The sequence below is a fragment of the Schistocerca piceifrons genome, chromosome 2, assembly GCF_021461385.2.
Source record: "Schistocerca piceifrons isolate TAMUIC-IGC-003096 chromosome 2, iqSchPice1.1, whole genome shotgun sequence".
NCBI classification, from domain to species: domain Eukaryota; kingdom Metazoa; phylum Arthropoda; class Insecta; order Orthoptera; family Acrididae; genus Schistocerca; species Schistocerca piceifrons.
Genome location: NC_060139.1, coordinates 781,093,678 through 781,109,137, shown reverse-complemented (window position 1 = coordinate 781,109,137; position 15,460 = coordinate 781,093,678). Strand labels below are relative to the sequence as shown.

Sequence of the window (15,460 nt, the reverse complement as noted above, 5' to 3'; positions counted from 1 at the left end):
CATTTTTGCAAAATAAGTTTCCTGAGGATCCGTTACAAATGCAAAATATCTTCGGGCCCTTTCCATTTGTACACCTTCTATGACTGTGGATATTCAGACATCCAGATCTGCTGCTGTATTTCATGAGTGATGAAGCCTAGTGCCTTCTGACAGGGCACGTGAACTCCCAGAACACCAAATACGGTCAACAAACAATCCCTACATGATTAATGACGAACCTCTTCGCTGTGAAATAATCAAAGTGTGGTGTGCCATGTTAGCAAGTTGGATTGTGGGTCCCATAATTTTTTAAACAATAGTAAATGTTGCTGTGTATATGCAAATTTTTGAGGAATTTTACGCATAGCTGACCCGGATGAACATACATATGCTGTCTTACAACATTTCACGTTAGTCAATTTCATGAATTCATGAAAGATTCACAGAAGAAAGGACTCTGAGCAAAGGTTTGTGCCCACCACATTTGCTTGACTTACCCAATCATGACTTTTATCTGTTGAGCAGTCTAAAAAGAAAAGTGTACACAAATAACCCAATAATGTTAGAGAATTTGAGGACAAAATTCATAATGAAATTTTGAGAACTGATTTGGCAGAATTGCGCAAAGTGTATATTAACGTGTTAGGGCATCCACAAAAGTGCACTGAAGCACAAGGAGATCATTTACGGCACCTAATGTAACATAGTGTAAAAGACAAGATCAATTCAGGAAATATAGACCTTTGCATTAGCTTATGTATTATTTCTTTTGTTACATGCATATCTATTTGTTGTTGTATCTGCTCATGGCGGGCAACAATTCATGAGTAATTGACGAGCAGGACCAGTTTTTCATCCACCATCCTGTACATTAAATGTATTCTATCTTGGAAACCGTGCCCACATTAAGTTTTTTTGCTTTAAATAATTGTTCCTGTCATATCCCTGAATATTTAACATTCCCTATTTACACACACACACACACACACACACAGATATGTATCATTTCCAACAGGGTGTTAGTTTAAATGAGTCATAGTGTTCATCATTTGGGTTTGCAGCTCTTGTAATTTTATTTATTTATTTAACCGTGTTTAGAGTTAAAATTGTTGGATACAGGTCACGCCTTTTATGTTAAAACGCAGCTATTTCTTTGCTGCCCAAACATGCTTCGGCACCTCCATGTAATCATCAGTGGGTTTTTGTGTATTCAAAACTGTAAAAAGTGAACATATTTTAGGTTGTAGCTGATCTAACAAAATGAGGCCTTAAAAACAGTTTTTGTTCTTACCATGGTTTTACATTATTTGGTTTTGCAGGACCATCTGTACAGGGTCCTGCAGTGCTAGCTTGTCATCTGCGAACCAAAATATGTAAATGTGAATTTTATCAGCGAGTTAACACATTCCTTGATTTTTAAAAAAATGTGATTTTTGATATGGCAAAATGTATTGCGCATATGTTTCTTATTACTCATGTTACAGTACCTATGTGGGTAATGTGAACACGTCCATTGTGCACTTGTGAAAGAGGAAATGCTAAAAACTAGCTAGTACGGCTTAATAAAGTACTTATTTAAACTTACAGCCTGATAGAAACAATGTAATTCTTTAAATTTATTGAGACAGTGTGGCTCATGCAGAAGAAATCAGTATTGTACTTTTTTCCTTATGAATTATTCTGGTGTGGAATTCCCCATAGTGCCAGACATGGTTAAGAACCGAACAGACCTGTGCCATCTTAAAAATCCATTTAAGTGTTTGCAAGTTTGTCAGAATGGGATGCAAGCAGTGCACAACCCTCTTGGCAGCATTTAAAATGTGTTCAATAGTGTTTAGGCTGTCTAAGCTTAATAGTTAGGCAAAATCATGATAATGTCTGTGGATTGTTGATTGAACCAAACCGTTACAATTCAGGAGTGACGGATGGTGCTGTGTGCTACTTTTTAAACAAGTTTTGGATGAAAAAAAGGGGGGAGGAAGTGGTTGCTTTAAGAAAAACCTACTTTTTGTTCTGGTTTCTATATATGTACAGTTGAAGAATTTTGCCAGATGTACGAAGGCTCCTACACAATTCACAGTGATGCCACCACTGTTTTGGTCAGAAACCTATCGACAAAAAGGAAGGTCCATAATTTCATATATTTTCAACACATCCATAGTAATTCCTGTGTCCTGTAACTTACATATTGTGGAGGTGATGAGAATACGCTGTGGTTTGATGGTGAATTGATGGTTCTGGATGGCATGACTGCTTGCATATTGTTGCATTGTAACATTAAACCAATATTTTACCTGCTGTGCTGTGGACCGTTCCTCCAGAAAATGATGAGCAACAATTGAAAAGAGGCAGAACGGGGCCATTACTTATCTTCATGGGGTACAACTCTCAGTACTACCTAGAGAAACGTGTAAAAATAGAATGTAACATTCCTAGCTTTCAGGAGAACTATTTCCTCCTTCACAAGTAAAAAAAAAAAAAAAAAAAGACTTGGTTGGGGGAATGGTGGAAGTTGAATGGGGGGACACAGGTCAGTCAAAACCTAAAGTAAGTGGGACCATCCTGGCATAATGACCTCAGACTAATGTTGACGATATGGAAATGATAGATTACTGCTCACCACATAGAAGAGACATTGAGTCGCAGGCAGGCACAGTGAAAAGGAATACTAGAAATATTCCAGTTTTTGTACAAAGTCCTTCAGAAGTAGAAAACACACACACATTCACACAAGCAAATCCTTACACACACTTGTCGTGTGTGGCCACTAAGAAGGACTTTATCCAAAAGCTGAAATATTTCTAGCATTCTTTTTCATTGTGCCTTTCTGTGACTCAGCACCACCTCTATGTTGTGAGTGGAAATCTATCCTTTTTGTATTGTTGCTATTCCTTCCTTAACTTCCCTTCATTGGAACTAATGTTGTTCACATATAGCAACCGAGTTAGTCCAAGAGCTTGCGTAGGTGCTTGGTATGAAGGCTCAAAAAATACATAGTGCGGAAATGACTCCACAGATGGAGTTTCTCTTATATCTGGTATCTGATTAGCTGATGATTAAATATACCAAAATGTTGTATTTCCCTCAGATGACTAATCATACATGAAATTATGCTAATGTGACGCATTGAACCATTGCATTCCTGGAGATAAAAGGTGTGCTATCTCTACAACACCAAAAATAGGTGAGCATTTATTTTACAGCCTACAGTTTGATGTAGATACCACCTTTTTAATGGACATAGAAGAACTGTATGCATTGTGGTCATCCTGTACCCAGTTGTCGAGCAGGACTTAAGTCATGTACCTTCACCTCCCCCCCCCCCCCCCCCCCTCCCGTCCTCCTCCTCCTCCTCCTCCTCCTCCAAATCTGTCTTTACTTCTCACTCTGCCCTTCTCTATACTGTACTCAATACTGGTGGCTCCCGCTCATCCTGGGTTCTGAGAGGTCTGCCCTCCCTCTTTAAACTTCCGCAGTCAATCTCTCTCTATTCCTCAAGGTATGAACTGTTAGTTTCAAAAATTAGGTATCATATCACTTTTATTTTGACATGTGTCTGTTGGCAGTACTTCAAGTTTCACCTCCTGAAGATAAGTGCTCTAGCTGTCAATTCTGTCGTCCACAGCTCGTAGTCTAGTGGCCTCTGGATCACGGGGTTCCGGGTTCGATTCCTGATCGGGTTGGGGATTTTCTCTGCTTGGAGACTGGGTGTTTGTGGTGTCCTCCTCCTCCTCCTCCTCCTCCTCCTCATCAGCATCATCATCATCTTCTTCTTCTTCTTCTTCTTCATCATCATCATCAGTGACAGTTGCTAGATTGGATTGAGTTAAACATTGGACTGTGTAAAAATCGGGACTTCGTAAGGGCACTGATGACCATGCATTTGAGTGGCCCACAAACCAAATATCATCATCATCATCAATTCTGTCCCATTATTAATTAGTTTTTTCAGTCATATCTTCCTTTGATACAACTTATAGGTAAAGAATATTGTTCATTTATAGTTTGTGCTGTATTACTGTGAACTCACAAGCTCTGTTCAGTTGTGACCCCATCAGTAAAAAAACCAGTAACATTTCTGAGCTTAGTTTTTATCTGCAAATATTACAACTTCTGCATCAGTCATTAAATTATTACTTGTCTACTATAATTTTCAGTGATAATACAATCATATTCAGCAGTTGGGAGGTGTCTTCTAAATTATTTCTCCTTGTGAAAAGCACGGCTCATATCTTAGTGTATGCAAGCTTGTAATATTGTGTCAAATGTATACTTCTTTTTGAACATGTATTTACATAATGTTATGATTTTATTACAGAGCACAAGTCCACTGTGGATGTAATGGGTATTGGTATCCACTGTATAAGTACTTCATTCTCTATTCTTAATGTTCATAACTATTTACAGAACTTCGTGCTGCGAAGATCTGCGATAATTATGTACTGTGTTACAATGTTTCAGGCATTCAATGAGTACTACACAATGGAACATCATCGCTTACTGAATCTGTGGAAGGAAGTGGTATCAGTCAAACGTCTTTTTGCAGAAACGCAAGCTGCAACACAGCGCGATCTTGCACGTATTGGAGCAGAAGTTAGCAGTACTTCACGTGAAGTGTGTTCAGTCTGCAGCAGTGTGGCATCTACTCTGCGACAAGCTCCACGTGCAGGGGTACGTCATTAAGTTACCTGTATTTATTTAGCAGTCAAAACTCTGAATGCTTAAATTTTGTTGTGGTCTCATGCAGGTTTTTTTAAATATTGGCAGTAAATTGCCATTTTGCTCAACAAAGGCAGAGTTCATGTCAGTTTTCATAGAAAATGATCTATGACTGTTCACAGGGAAAGAATCCTACTGATAGAAGAAATGACAGTGCAATTGAATTTTTCTGTAGAATCTTGAAATATGACAGCAGTTACAGAATATCAGTGTATACCCTACCTGCAAGAGATGTAATTGGCAGTTTTTCAGAAACCAAAGACTAAAAGAGAGATGTGACATTTAATTCAAAAGGAAATTATTTTTGTTCGTTTACATAACCATTTGGTGATTTTTAGCTTTAGGTCAAAAGTATCAACTAGATAATGACTCAAAAATTGTGAAATCTATCATGGTACTTCTAATCAAATATTTGATACAATCAGTTTTATCAATATACAATGGCAAATTCACACATCAGTGCATCCTCGGTTGTGAAAGTGAAAAGATATAGGTTTGGAGAAACTTTTTGCTTTCTTGTTTATAGTCTTCAAATGACTGAGATGAAATTGGTGTTCATTGCTCAAGTTGTTGAGGCCACCTTCTTTATTGCAAAAAGATGTGCAAGATACAGTTGGAGTTAACATCATCTGGATAACTGTCAGACCTATCTCATAGTATACATGCAGACCTTCTTTGTTACTGTTGTTGTCTTTAGTTGACAGCCACCAAATGAACTCAACAACAATCACTGTCTTTAATCCATAACCATTATAAGAATGCACTTGACTTGCTGTCAGTGTCAGCTATTATCCATTAAGTAAAAGTAAAGAATAATTTTAGTGGTGTTCTGTTAAGTGGCCAGGAAACATTTTTTTCTTCATCTTAAATAATGCAGCTGTTTTTGAAATGTGAAAATCAATTAAATTATATGAGGTGGGCCAGAAGTTATGGTGGGGTTGTAACTGTGAATAACTCTTTAATTTATCCTTTTCTCATTTCTTTTGTTTCTTATTTAGCCAGAGGAAGGGTGGGAGATGGGTCTCCCATGGTCTTTAAGTCTGTGAAATATCAATGGAAACTAATGCAAATGGAGCAACAGTTCGAACCCTTTCGTGACTTTTGGCCCATTCTGTGCATTCTTTATATACTGCAAAAGTTGAAAACCTGTCTTTCTGTGATTTCCCTAAATCATTCCAGGGAAATACTGGGATGGTTTCTTTGATAGGGGATGGCTGACTTACTTCCTCATCCTTGAAACAATCAGAGCTTGTGCTCCTTCTTTAATGACCTCATTGTTGACAGGATGTCAAACCCTAATCTCCCTTCTTCTTGACATCTTGAAATGAGAGTTCTGGCACAGACCCCCAGATACTGGGACAGTTTTATAAGGGAGTATATAGAAACAAAGGTAACAGAAAAGCTCATGAATCATTACATTGGGTACCAACTCAGTAGAGCTTGGAATCCTGTGCTGGAGTTGCTGAAAATGCAACAGGGGCAGAGCAGAACTGCACAAAAAAGAACAACTGAGGATATGGACATTGGAAACAAACCCCAGATAGAGCACCAGGTGCACCAGACTGAAGATAGTATGTCACAGGGTGCTTTGAGTGGGAGTGGAACACCAAAGGGGACACCTAGACTGCACCCAGCCAAAAAAAGAATACCATCACGTAGACAGGCGTATGGGATAAGATGAAACACCAGAACTTGGGCTGGCACACAGGACCAAAAAGGAAAGGCCTAAGCACATTTCTAGCAAGAGAGGACTGCAGAGGGAACACCTGAAACTACAGTGGACTGGAAACAGAAAGCGAGCCCAGAGACAGAAGCTCATGACCAAATAGGGAATGCCTAAGGGTACTGCTAGAGGGAGCAGACTGCAGGTAGAACGCCTGAAACCTACCATACAGCTAAAAATGGAGGAGCTAAAAATTCATTATTTGCTTATAAATGAGTTTCTCATCTTTCCCATTATTTTGTGTTATATCAAATGTAAACATTCAGCAGGTGTGTCTTATGTAAAGCAAATGTTTCACTGGTCGAGCAAATGATTACATGATGCAGGGAAACATAATATTGTATCCTTTTTTGTGTGTGGAAATTTGTGTAAAAACTAATTGGGGTCACATTTGACAGTGCAAAGCATGACAATGGAGACTCAAGATATAATATACTGTGATATTATATCTGTTTTGATAAAGAATTTTAGGTGAATTCTGCTTTAAATAGTAAACTGACATGAGAGAACATTACAACTGTAAATGCATATGTAGACATTATGAACAGCCATATAAAAATTACACTCTTGACACCTTGTCTGTGAAGAAGGAATGGGAGAATATATTACTTATGTCATGGAACTGCTGACCAATACTTACCATCTGGAGGCAAAATGTTTTGTTATGCTGATAGATGCATGTATATGGGTCTATTGGCAGTACTAAATAGTTTTCCTCCTGAAGATAAGAACTGTTCAGCAAGTTCTGTCTCATAATTTAAAGGTTTCTTGATAGAATTTTCCTGTAAAAAACATTGTTTATTTACAGCACTGGAATTATAAATTGCGTGAAAATATATGTTTTTGATTAATGGATTGTAACAGTGAAACAGTTACTCCATTTTAATTACGTAATCTTCTTTCTTAATGTTTTCAAGATTTGTAAATTTTTTTGTAGTTTTTATAATATGTTTGTGTTATTTCATTTATGTTGCACAGGAGCAGATGCAGCAGAGGCATGAACAGCAGGAAGCAGAATTACGAGCAGAGTTGGCCACTGCTAGAAGGCAGGCAGATCTAGCTGCTGCAGAAGTTCGGGAAAGAGATGAACGCATCCAGCAGCTTGCAAGAGATCTACAGACACTGGTGAGTAGAACTAAAGAACCTAATTTCAAAAGTTAACCAATGTTTGAAACCCATAATATTTTTAAATGTTACCACACTGCCAGATAAACATAACTAGAAGAAAAACTGTGATATCTTATTTACATGGTTGATATTGGACAATACTATTTATGTTTCACTGAAACACTTTTTCAGTGAATTAATGTAAAACACAGTGCACAGTAGTAAGCACAGTAAATTTATGTAAACTGTTTTCATTGTTTCATTTGCTTATTTGTTGATGTCCAGCATGAAGCTATATGTGGCTTTAAAAAATGTGTAAGTAGCTTATACTAAACTAATGAAATGTTTCCCAACATGAAGTATAATATTTTACGGGCACAGGTGTTTCTGCAGTTCAGATGAACTACTCTCTACAGTATAGTTTTTTGAAATAAAAAAAAATGTAATGTGCTGACATGTTTTCCTAATTTTGAGGAAATGTACTGTTATTAACTGTAGAGATTAACACCCAATGTGCGCTCTTGAAATTTAACAATGTTTTTGGATTACTTGCACTACAAAAGAAGCATGAATGAATTATTATATTTTGAATAAATCTGTAATATTCATAATCTGTGCACCAAAAATTTTTGAAATGATAGTATATTAAGTGTATACATTTTCAGTTTTCATTTCCAACACTGTGATTTGAAGTGTTTTATTTTTAAATTATTATTTTTATTTAATACAGTGTTGAAATGCTGTGGAATGTGAAAATAACATTGCTATATCAAAAGGCATAGATTTTAGTAGATATTAGATGCATGAGCAGGTTAGTTAAACCCTTATGTCAGTTAAATCCTTCTGTGTGTATAAGCTGACATATAAATATAGTTACATTCGTATTTTTTTTCTCCCATAATGTCCCATGAATCCCATCATAATAGAGAGCCTTCTGGGATGTGGAATGAGTTAAATTTCATATTAACAGCTAGAAGCAGCCTTTGCGGGCTGTCTGTGTAAAATATGCTAATAACAAACAATAAGTAGTGCTAGTCTGCTTCTTATGAGATTTTCTTGTAGAACACTTAATTATGTGTAAGCATAATAGAAAAAAATCATCTTTTATCTGACACTTCAAACTCCATTTATGTAACCTTACATGGACCGTTATCAGCTGTCGATATTTCAGCAAAGTCAATATTTGTTGAATACAGCCCTTAGAGTTGTGTGAATTTTACACCCCTGAGTTCAAATACTAGGATAAATTGTAAAAGGAGTGGTTAGTAACTAGTAATAAGTTTATTTTTTTTTACTTTGTTTCTGGGTACCCAAGGGTTTCAGGTTGCTGCCTAATGCCTACCAACAGCCTGTTAGAGAATTTTACATCGGGATATAAGACTCCCTGTGGAGCCCAAGATACTGATGTATAGTATATACTGAAATTACTTTACTTCTTGGATTGTGGTTGTGAACTGCATATTGTTCCAAAATACTGAATTGAAGAAAGGAGAATATATAAAAATACAGGAGATGGGTCAGGCAAAAGTTAATACACATGTCTAAAATATGGACTGACAGAAAGTGCAAAATGGCAAAGCAAGAGGAGAAATGTAAAGCTGTAGAAGCATGCATGACTGTGGGAATGATAAATACCACCAGTAGGAAAATTAAAGAAAAATTTGAAGAAAAGAAAACCAACTGTGTGAATATCAAGAGCTCAACTGGCAAGCAAGTACTAAATAAAGAAGGGACATCTGAAAGGTGGTAGTAATATTTAGATGAGCTGTACAAAGGAAATGTACTTCAAGGCAATATTATGGAAGGTGAAGTATATGAGCTGGAAGATGTGATACTGCAAGTTGACTGAGCACTGAAAGACCTAAGTTCTAGCAAGGCACATGGAGTACACAACATTCCATCAGAATTACTGACATTCTTGGGAGAACATACTATGACAAAACTATTTCACCTGATATGCAGGTTGTTTGAGACAGGTGAACTACCCTTAGACTTCGAGGATAATTTAATAATTGTGATTCCAAAGGAGGCAAGCACAAACTGGAGTGAATATTGCAGAACCATCCATGTAATAAGTCATGATTGCAAAGCAAACCTCGGGAACATCAGATTGGGTCTGGAGAAATGTGGGAGCCTCAGGGAACATCAGAGTGTGTCTGGAGAAATGTGGGAGCACACAAGGCTATACTGTCCCTAAAAATTATCTTAGAAAACAGATAGCATTTAGAGAATCTTTTGACAGTGCTGACTGGAATACATTCTCCGAAATTCTGTTGGTAGCAGGGATAAAATACAGGCGGCAAAAGGTTATTTTCGACTTGTACAGAAACCAAACCGCATTTATAAGGACCTGAAGGATATGAAAGGGAAGCAGTGGATTAGATGGGAGAGACAGATATGTGTAACCTATCCCCCATGTTATTCTATCTGTACACTGAGCGAGCTGTAAAGGAGACCAAAGAGAAACTTGGAAAGTTTATTAGTTACCAAAAGAGGGGGGGGGGGGGGGAGTTCAGAGATTTACCATTGGCACCGTATTTCTGTCAGAAACTCCAGAGGGACCTAGAAGATCAGTTGAACAGAATGTGGAGGAGTGAAGTTGAATCAAGTCAGATGACGCTGAGGGAGTTTGATTAGGAAATGAGATACTAATAGTAGTAGGTGAGTTATGCTATTTGGGCAACAAAATAATAGACAATGGCCAGAAGAGTGAGGATTAAAATGCAATCTCCCAATGGCAACAAAAGTGATTCTGAAAAAGACAAAATTTGTTAACATCAAATATAATTTTAAATGTTCAAAAGTTTTCTCTGAATATATTTTCTGGATGTGAAGCCTTATATGGAGGCGAAGCATGAACAGTAAACAGATCCGACAAGAAGAGAATAAACACTTATGAAATTAGGTGTTACAGGTGAAAGCTGTAGATTAAATGGGTAGATTAATTGTAGTAATCTTGAAGATATGAAGAGGCTTGTACTGGACAGACTAGTTTAGAGAAACAATGGATAGACTAGTTTAGAGAAACAATTGTCTTCATATTGAAACTGCAACAAATTTAATCCAAGTATCATTTGGGAATTATGTATTGGCATGGAAGTGTAAGAGGCAAGTGAAGAGACTTATAGAAGATGTTTGATCAACTTCACACAGTATTCTTACTATGCATTTATGTGGAATAAATCCGTTTTTCATCTTAGCTCCATAGGACAGTACAGAGCAATCTCATATGCAGGTTAACAGAATGAGGTGTGTTCCCAAGTGCAAAGCAGGCAGAGTTGAGCTTTTTGGTTACCTCATCCTTGTGTTTATTATCCTTCTGGATGCCAGGAACTTCAGAATGCAGAACTCTAGCACAGTCATTAGACACATGAAACCTTGTTCAATGTGCCCATTTATCTTTACTTCTGGCACATGTAAGCCATTTTTATTTGTCTGAGGTTGCATAATATGAGTCTTTTGTATCAGAAGAAAAATGTTCTTCAGAAACTATAAAATTATAAGGCTACAGAACATCTGGCCATCTCCCTCCTTCAGTGCACAAAACTTTAGCACTGCCAATACACACATACAAAAGTACAAAAAACTATCCTACCAAGATCTTCCACTTCAGGGAGCAAAAAGGGACAGGTCAGGAAAAGCTAGAAAGGAGGTGCACCCCACCTGCCCCCATGGTGAGAGGGTCCCTCTTTATGGGAGAATGAGTGAAGATGAAGAGAGAGGTATCTGAGAGAGTTGAAGGGGGGGGGGGGGGGGGGAAGAAAGCTGATCTCAGTTTCTGACTCTAGATAAAGACTGCATCATAGAACTGAAAAACAAAAATTGCATTTTGTGTTCAGTTCAACTTAGAGAAGCCACTTTAAATATTAATTTTTTTAAACTCAGCTTTTATTTGGCAGTCTTATACTTTAAAAAAGGAAATGTTTTGAGACAAGTCTGTTTGTGCTGTGTTCAGCATAAGGGTCTGAAAAGTCGCTTGCAAGGTACATACAGAACAGAACAATTTGATGTACAGTTTGACTAAAGTCAGCAAGACTTTCACGGGTTTTATGATGTATGTTCAAACAGTTTTTCTTGTGTGTGTTTATCTCACTCACAGGTTATTGAAAAGTGAGCAGAGTGAAAATACACAAGTTAATTATCTGTCTTCAAACAGAGCTAATTTGTTTGTTTTTTCAAGAGTGGGCCTTTGTACCATTCATGGCCAAAATTCTGTTAATATTTTTGTCACTATGTGCTTCTCTCAGTGCTAATTTTTTGCTTGGATTTGAGAGATTTACTATCATTACTCTGAGGGAGAGAAATGGATAGATGCTGGAAAGGAAATCTAAACTGCAAAAATTGTTGTACACTAAGGCTAGGATATTTTCTTTCTTTTGAACCTTGTCGCTCTAATCACATCTCTGCTATTATTCGCCATTGGTTATCAGTACTCTCTGTACATGCCCATATGAAAAGAAAGGAACATTATCTCTGACCTAACTGTGACTGTGCTTGTGTTCTGTCTCTTTACTCCTTTGTTCGTTCGCACAGTGTTTTCTGTAAATCCTGTGGCTTCAGGAATGTGGAACAAGTCAAGCTACAAATTAATAGGCAGCAGATGAAGATCCAGGGTTTAGATGCAAAGGGGATCACAGTTTGTTACATTTTTCCCCCCTCCCCCCCCCCACCCCCCCTCCCCACCCCCCAAAAAAAAAATTATAAAAAATTGCCAGCAGCATCACATTTTATGTGCCACCACATCCCTACAATTTTAATACTAGCACGATGACACTAAAAAAGTGAAATATGTTGTGAATAATAATAATAACAAATTGTTTAGTTAATATAGACAATGTTTTAGTATAATAACAACTTCATTTTGCATCAGTTCTTAGTACATCACTTTAGCATAACTTCCAAGAAAGTACAGTTCATAAATACAGCATTTGAAAAGCATTCACCTGAATGCATGTGTCATGCAATTGATTTTAGAACCATATAGCAATAAACTCTCAAAACTTTCACATCACCATAATTTACACAATATAAAATTGTAGTGTGTACTGACCATTGTCGGTATTTCACTTAGCACTAAGATAGTTTACACAGGTCTCCAGACTATGACTGTGTAAGCATGTAAATGAGTGTAATGCTGTTTCTTTTTGTCATTTACGCCATTGTTTGAGAAGTCAGTCTTCCTATTTGTTCCACCCCTTGTCCAGTGTGTGAATATAGACTCTCCCAGCATATACTGTTGATGAAAAGCTCTTGGATTTCCAGCAGGGTGTCAGTGTTGAAATAGCGCAACTTTTTGGAGAGGGTCATACTCATTGTCTTCTGGGAAAATGTCAAAGTATTGTGGAAGCTGTAATAATTATACTAACGGTGTGCTCCATCTTGCTGCAAGCAGCTGCATGTTTCTGGCTGGTGGGCAGGGAAGGATTGCAGTGGTGTGATAGTGGGTTTGCCATTCACATCTCTGTCGGGATGTTTTGGATACATCTCACAAGCTGGTCAGTGCTGGGCAGCTTTTGTCGCATTGCCACTAACACAGGATTCTGTGCCACATTCAGTTGGTATCCTTCATCCCTGTTGATAAGATTCTTATGAATCCATATTTCAATGCTCCAACAGCCTGTTGCCTGACATAGCAAGTGGTATTCTGAACGTCAGAGGTGTGGTCTTCCTTGATGCTATGCTATCACTGATTTCTCTGTGGATCGTAATTGTAGTGCCAGATGTGCTCCTCACAGCATTTCAAAATACAGCTCTGTTTTTGCCCAATGTAATGGTGGCCACATTAGCAACTGATGCTGTATATCCCAATACATTCAGTTCTAGTGTGTCTTTCGCCAAGCCAAGACACTCTTTTGTCTTAGGCAGTTTTTATGTTGGATTCTTTCTTGTACCTTTGCAATTTTGGCTGAGAGTGGTCCCAAGTGTGGAAGGAAAAGGAGGATCTGTCTTCTTCCTCCTCTTATTGGTTTGCTTCATCTTCTCTTTTCTTGAATGCTCTACCAATCTGTGCTTCACTGTACCCATTTTTGTGGAAAACTTCCTTCAGGTGTTGTTGTTCAGCCAGGAAACTTTCTTTATTGCAGATGATGTGTGCCGTATGTATGTCAAAGAAAGGTGGACAACCATTATCCTCAGTTTCCAATGTGAATGCAATGTTCTATGGATGCTCTCACACCACAAAAACATTGTCATCTTAGTGGAAGAAATGCTTGGGCTTTTGGCTACCAATCTGAGGGACCATCTCCTCAGAATGTTCCGTGTAGACTTTTGCAATCCCAGGAGCCAGCGGGTTTACCGAGGCCACTCCCTTTGTCTATTTTCCGCAAGAACAGGCCCGCACTGAAATGTATCCATTGTTAAACATACTTTGTAATTTCTAGAATTCCTTAACATATTTAGATACTTTGTCTGTGTTCAGATTTAATCTATGAAAGTTAACCAATAAATTTGGAAATCTGTCAATCTAAAAATATAAAATTATTTAGTAAAATTGCTTTTTTTGGGGGGGGGGAGATCATAGACCCCCCCCCCTCCCTTATGGGCAGAAAAAGCCATTCTAAAAGTATGCACAACTTATGACTAGTGTTCATTCATTAATTCTAGTAATTGTGGGAATTACTTCTAAACAACTTTATGCATATTTATGTATAATAGGGCAAAGATTGTAGCAATATTAGGAAAGGATAGTTGCCACTCACCATATAGCAGAGATGCTGAGTCGGAGATAGGCACAACAACAAGACTGTCAGAAAGAGAGCTTTTGGCCAACAATACCTTCATTAGATCCTTCCCACCAACACTAGCTTTTCTGAACTGTGCAGGTGGGAACTCTCCCTGCAATATATCCTACATTCCCATAACCACCCTGGCCTCAGCCTTCCTTTGTCATTGTCCTTACCCGTCTAGCCCCTTCCCATTCCAGCACTACTCAGTCCTCTCTTCCACCAACACACCCACAGTCTTTTTACTTCTCTCCTTGTCCACTACCACCCCTCCCCCCACTCTGCCCTTCATCTAGTCTCCCAATTGCACCCAGCTGCCCTACCCTCTCCACCTCAACCCTGTGTGATCTCACAAGCAGCATTTTACCATCTCCCACTCCCACCCCTACCCTGCTACGCCTCCCCCTCCCCACTCCAGCCTCCTCCTTACTCCCATCACCCACTTGCTTCTCCCATCATGCACTGTTGCTCGCAGTCTGGCCTCAGTAGCCAGAGACTGTGGTCGCACGCATGCGCGCGCGTGCGTGCGCGTGTGTGTGTGTGTGTGTGTGTGTGTGTGTGTGTTTATTTCTGATGAAGGCCTTATTGGCCATTGGCCAAAAACTCATTTTCTGACTGTCTTTTTGTTTTGCCTATCTGCAACTCAGCATCTCTGTTATATGGTGCGTAGAAACTATCCTTTTCATAATATTGTTTCATTCTATCTTGGATTTTCCATTGCTAGGGAAAAGATTGCTATTTAAAAAGTAGTTGTAATAAAACTGCTCCTTTTCTACTACTCAGCTACCTACTGTATTTAATATTTAAAATAAAGCATTTATGTAACTTTGCAGAGAGCACAGTCAGCTGTCTCTATACTGGCAGAATCAAGATGTGCTTGTATTAAACATTAGAATTGTGTGGAATTTACATTGCTGAATCCAAATAGACTGATAAATTGTTGGAGGAGTGACTAATGAGGTATTTTTACACTGTTTTTAAAGATCTGGAGATTTTAAATTTCACACACTAAAAAACTCTAAAATGTCCTAAATGCTGATATTCCAGGAAGAACGCTGTGGAGAAGCAGAACAGAATTTGAGCCAAGTGTCCCTGTGGCAAGAAGAACTGGACTTGTTGCAAGGTGCATTAAGAGACATTGCTCACGCTGTGATTCAAGATTCAGAATCACGTGAACGGGAAAGTTGACTCTACACCACACACATCATCC

The 15,460-nt window shown here is 38.2% G+C and overlaps 1 protein-coding gene across 1 annotated transcript in view; it reads left to right on the top strand.

The window, feature by feature from the left end:
* LOC124777260 (rootletin-like) overlaps positions 1 to 15,460 on the top strand; it is a 239,025-nt gene that overhangs the window by 18,479 nt on the left and 205,086 nt on the right. Inside the window, 3 exon segments of the mRNA XM_047252586.1 lie at positions 4,441 to 4,650; positions 7,400 to 7,546; positions 15,298 to 15,459. Coding sequence (XP_047108542.1) covers positions 4,441 to 4,650; positions 7,400 to 7,546; positions 15,298 to 15,459 — 519 coding nt within the window.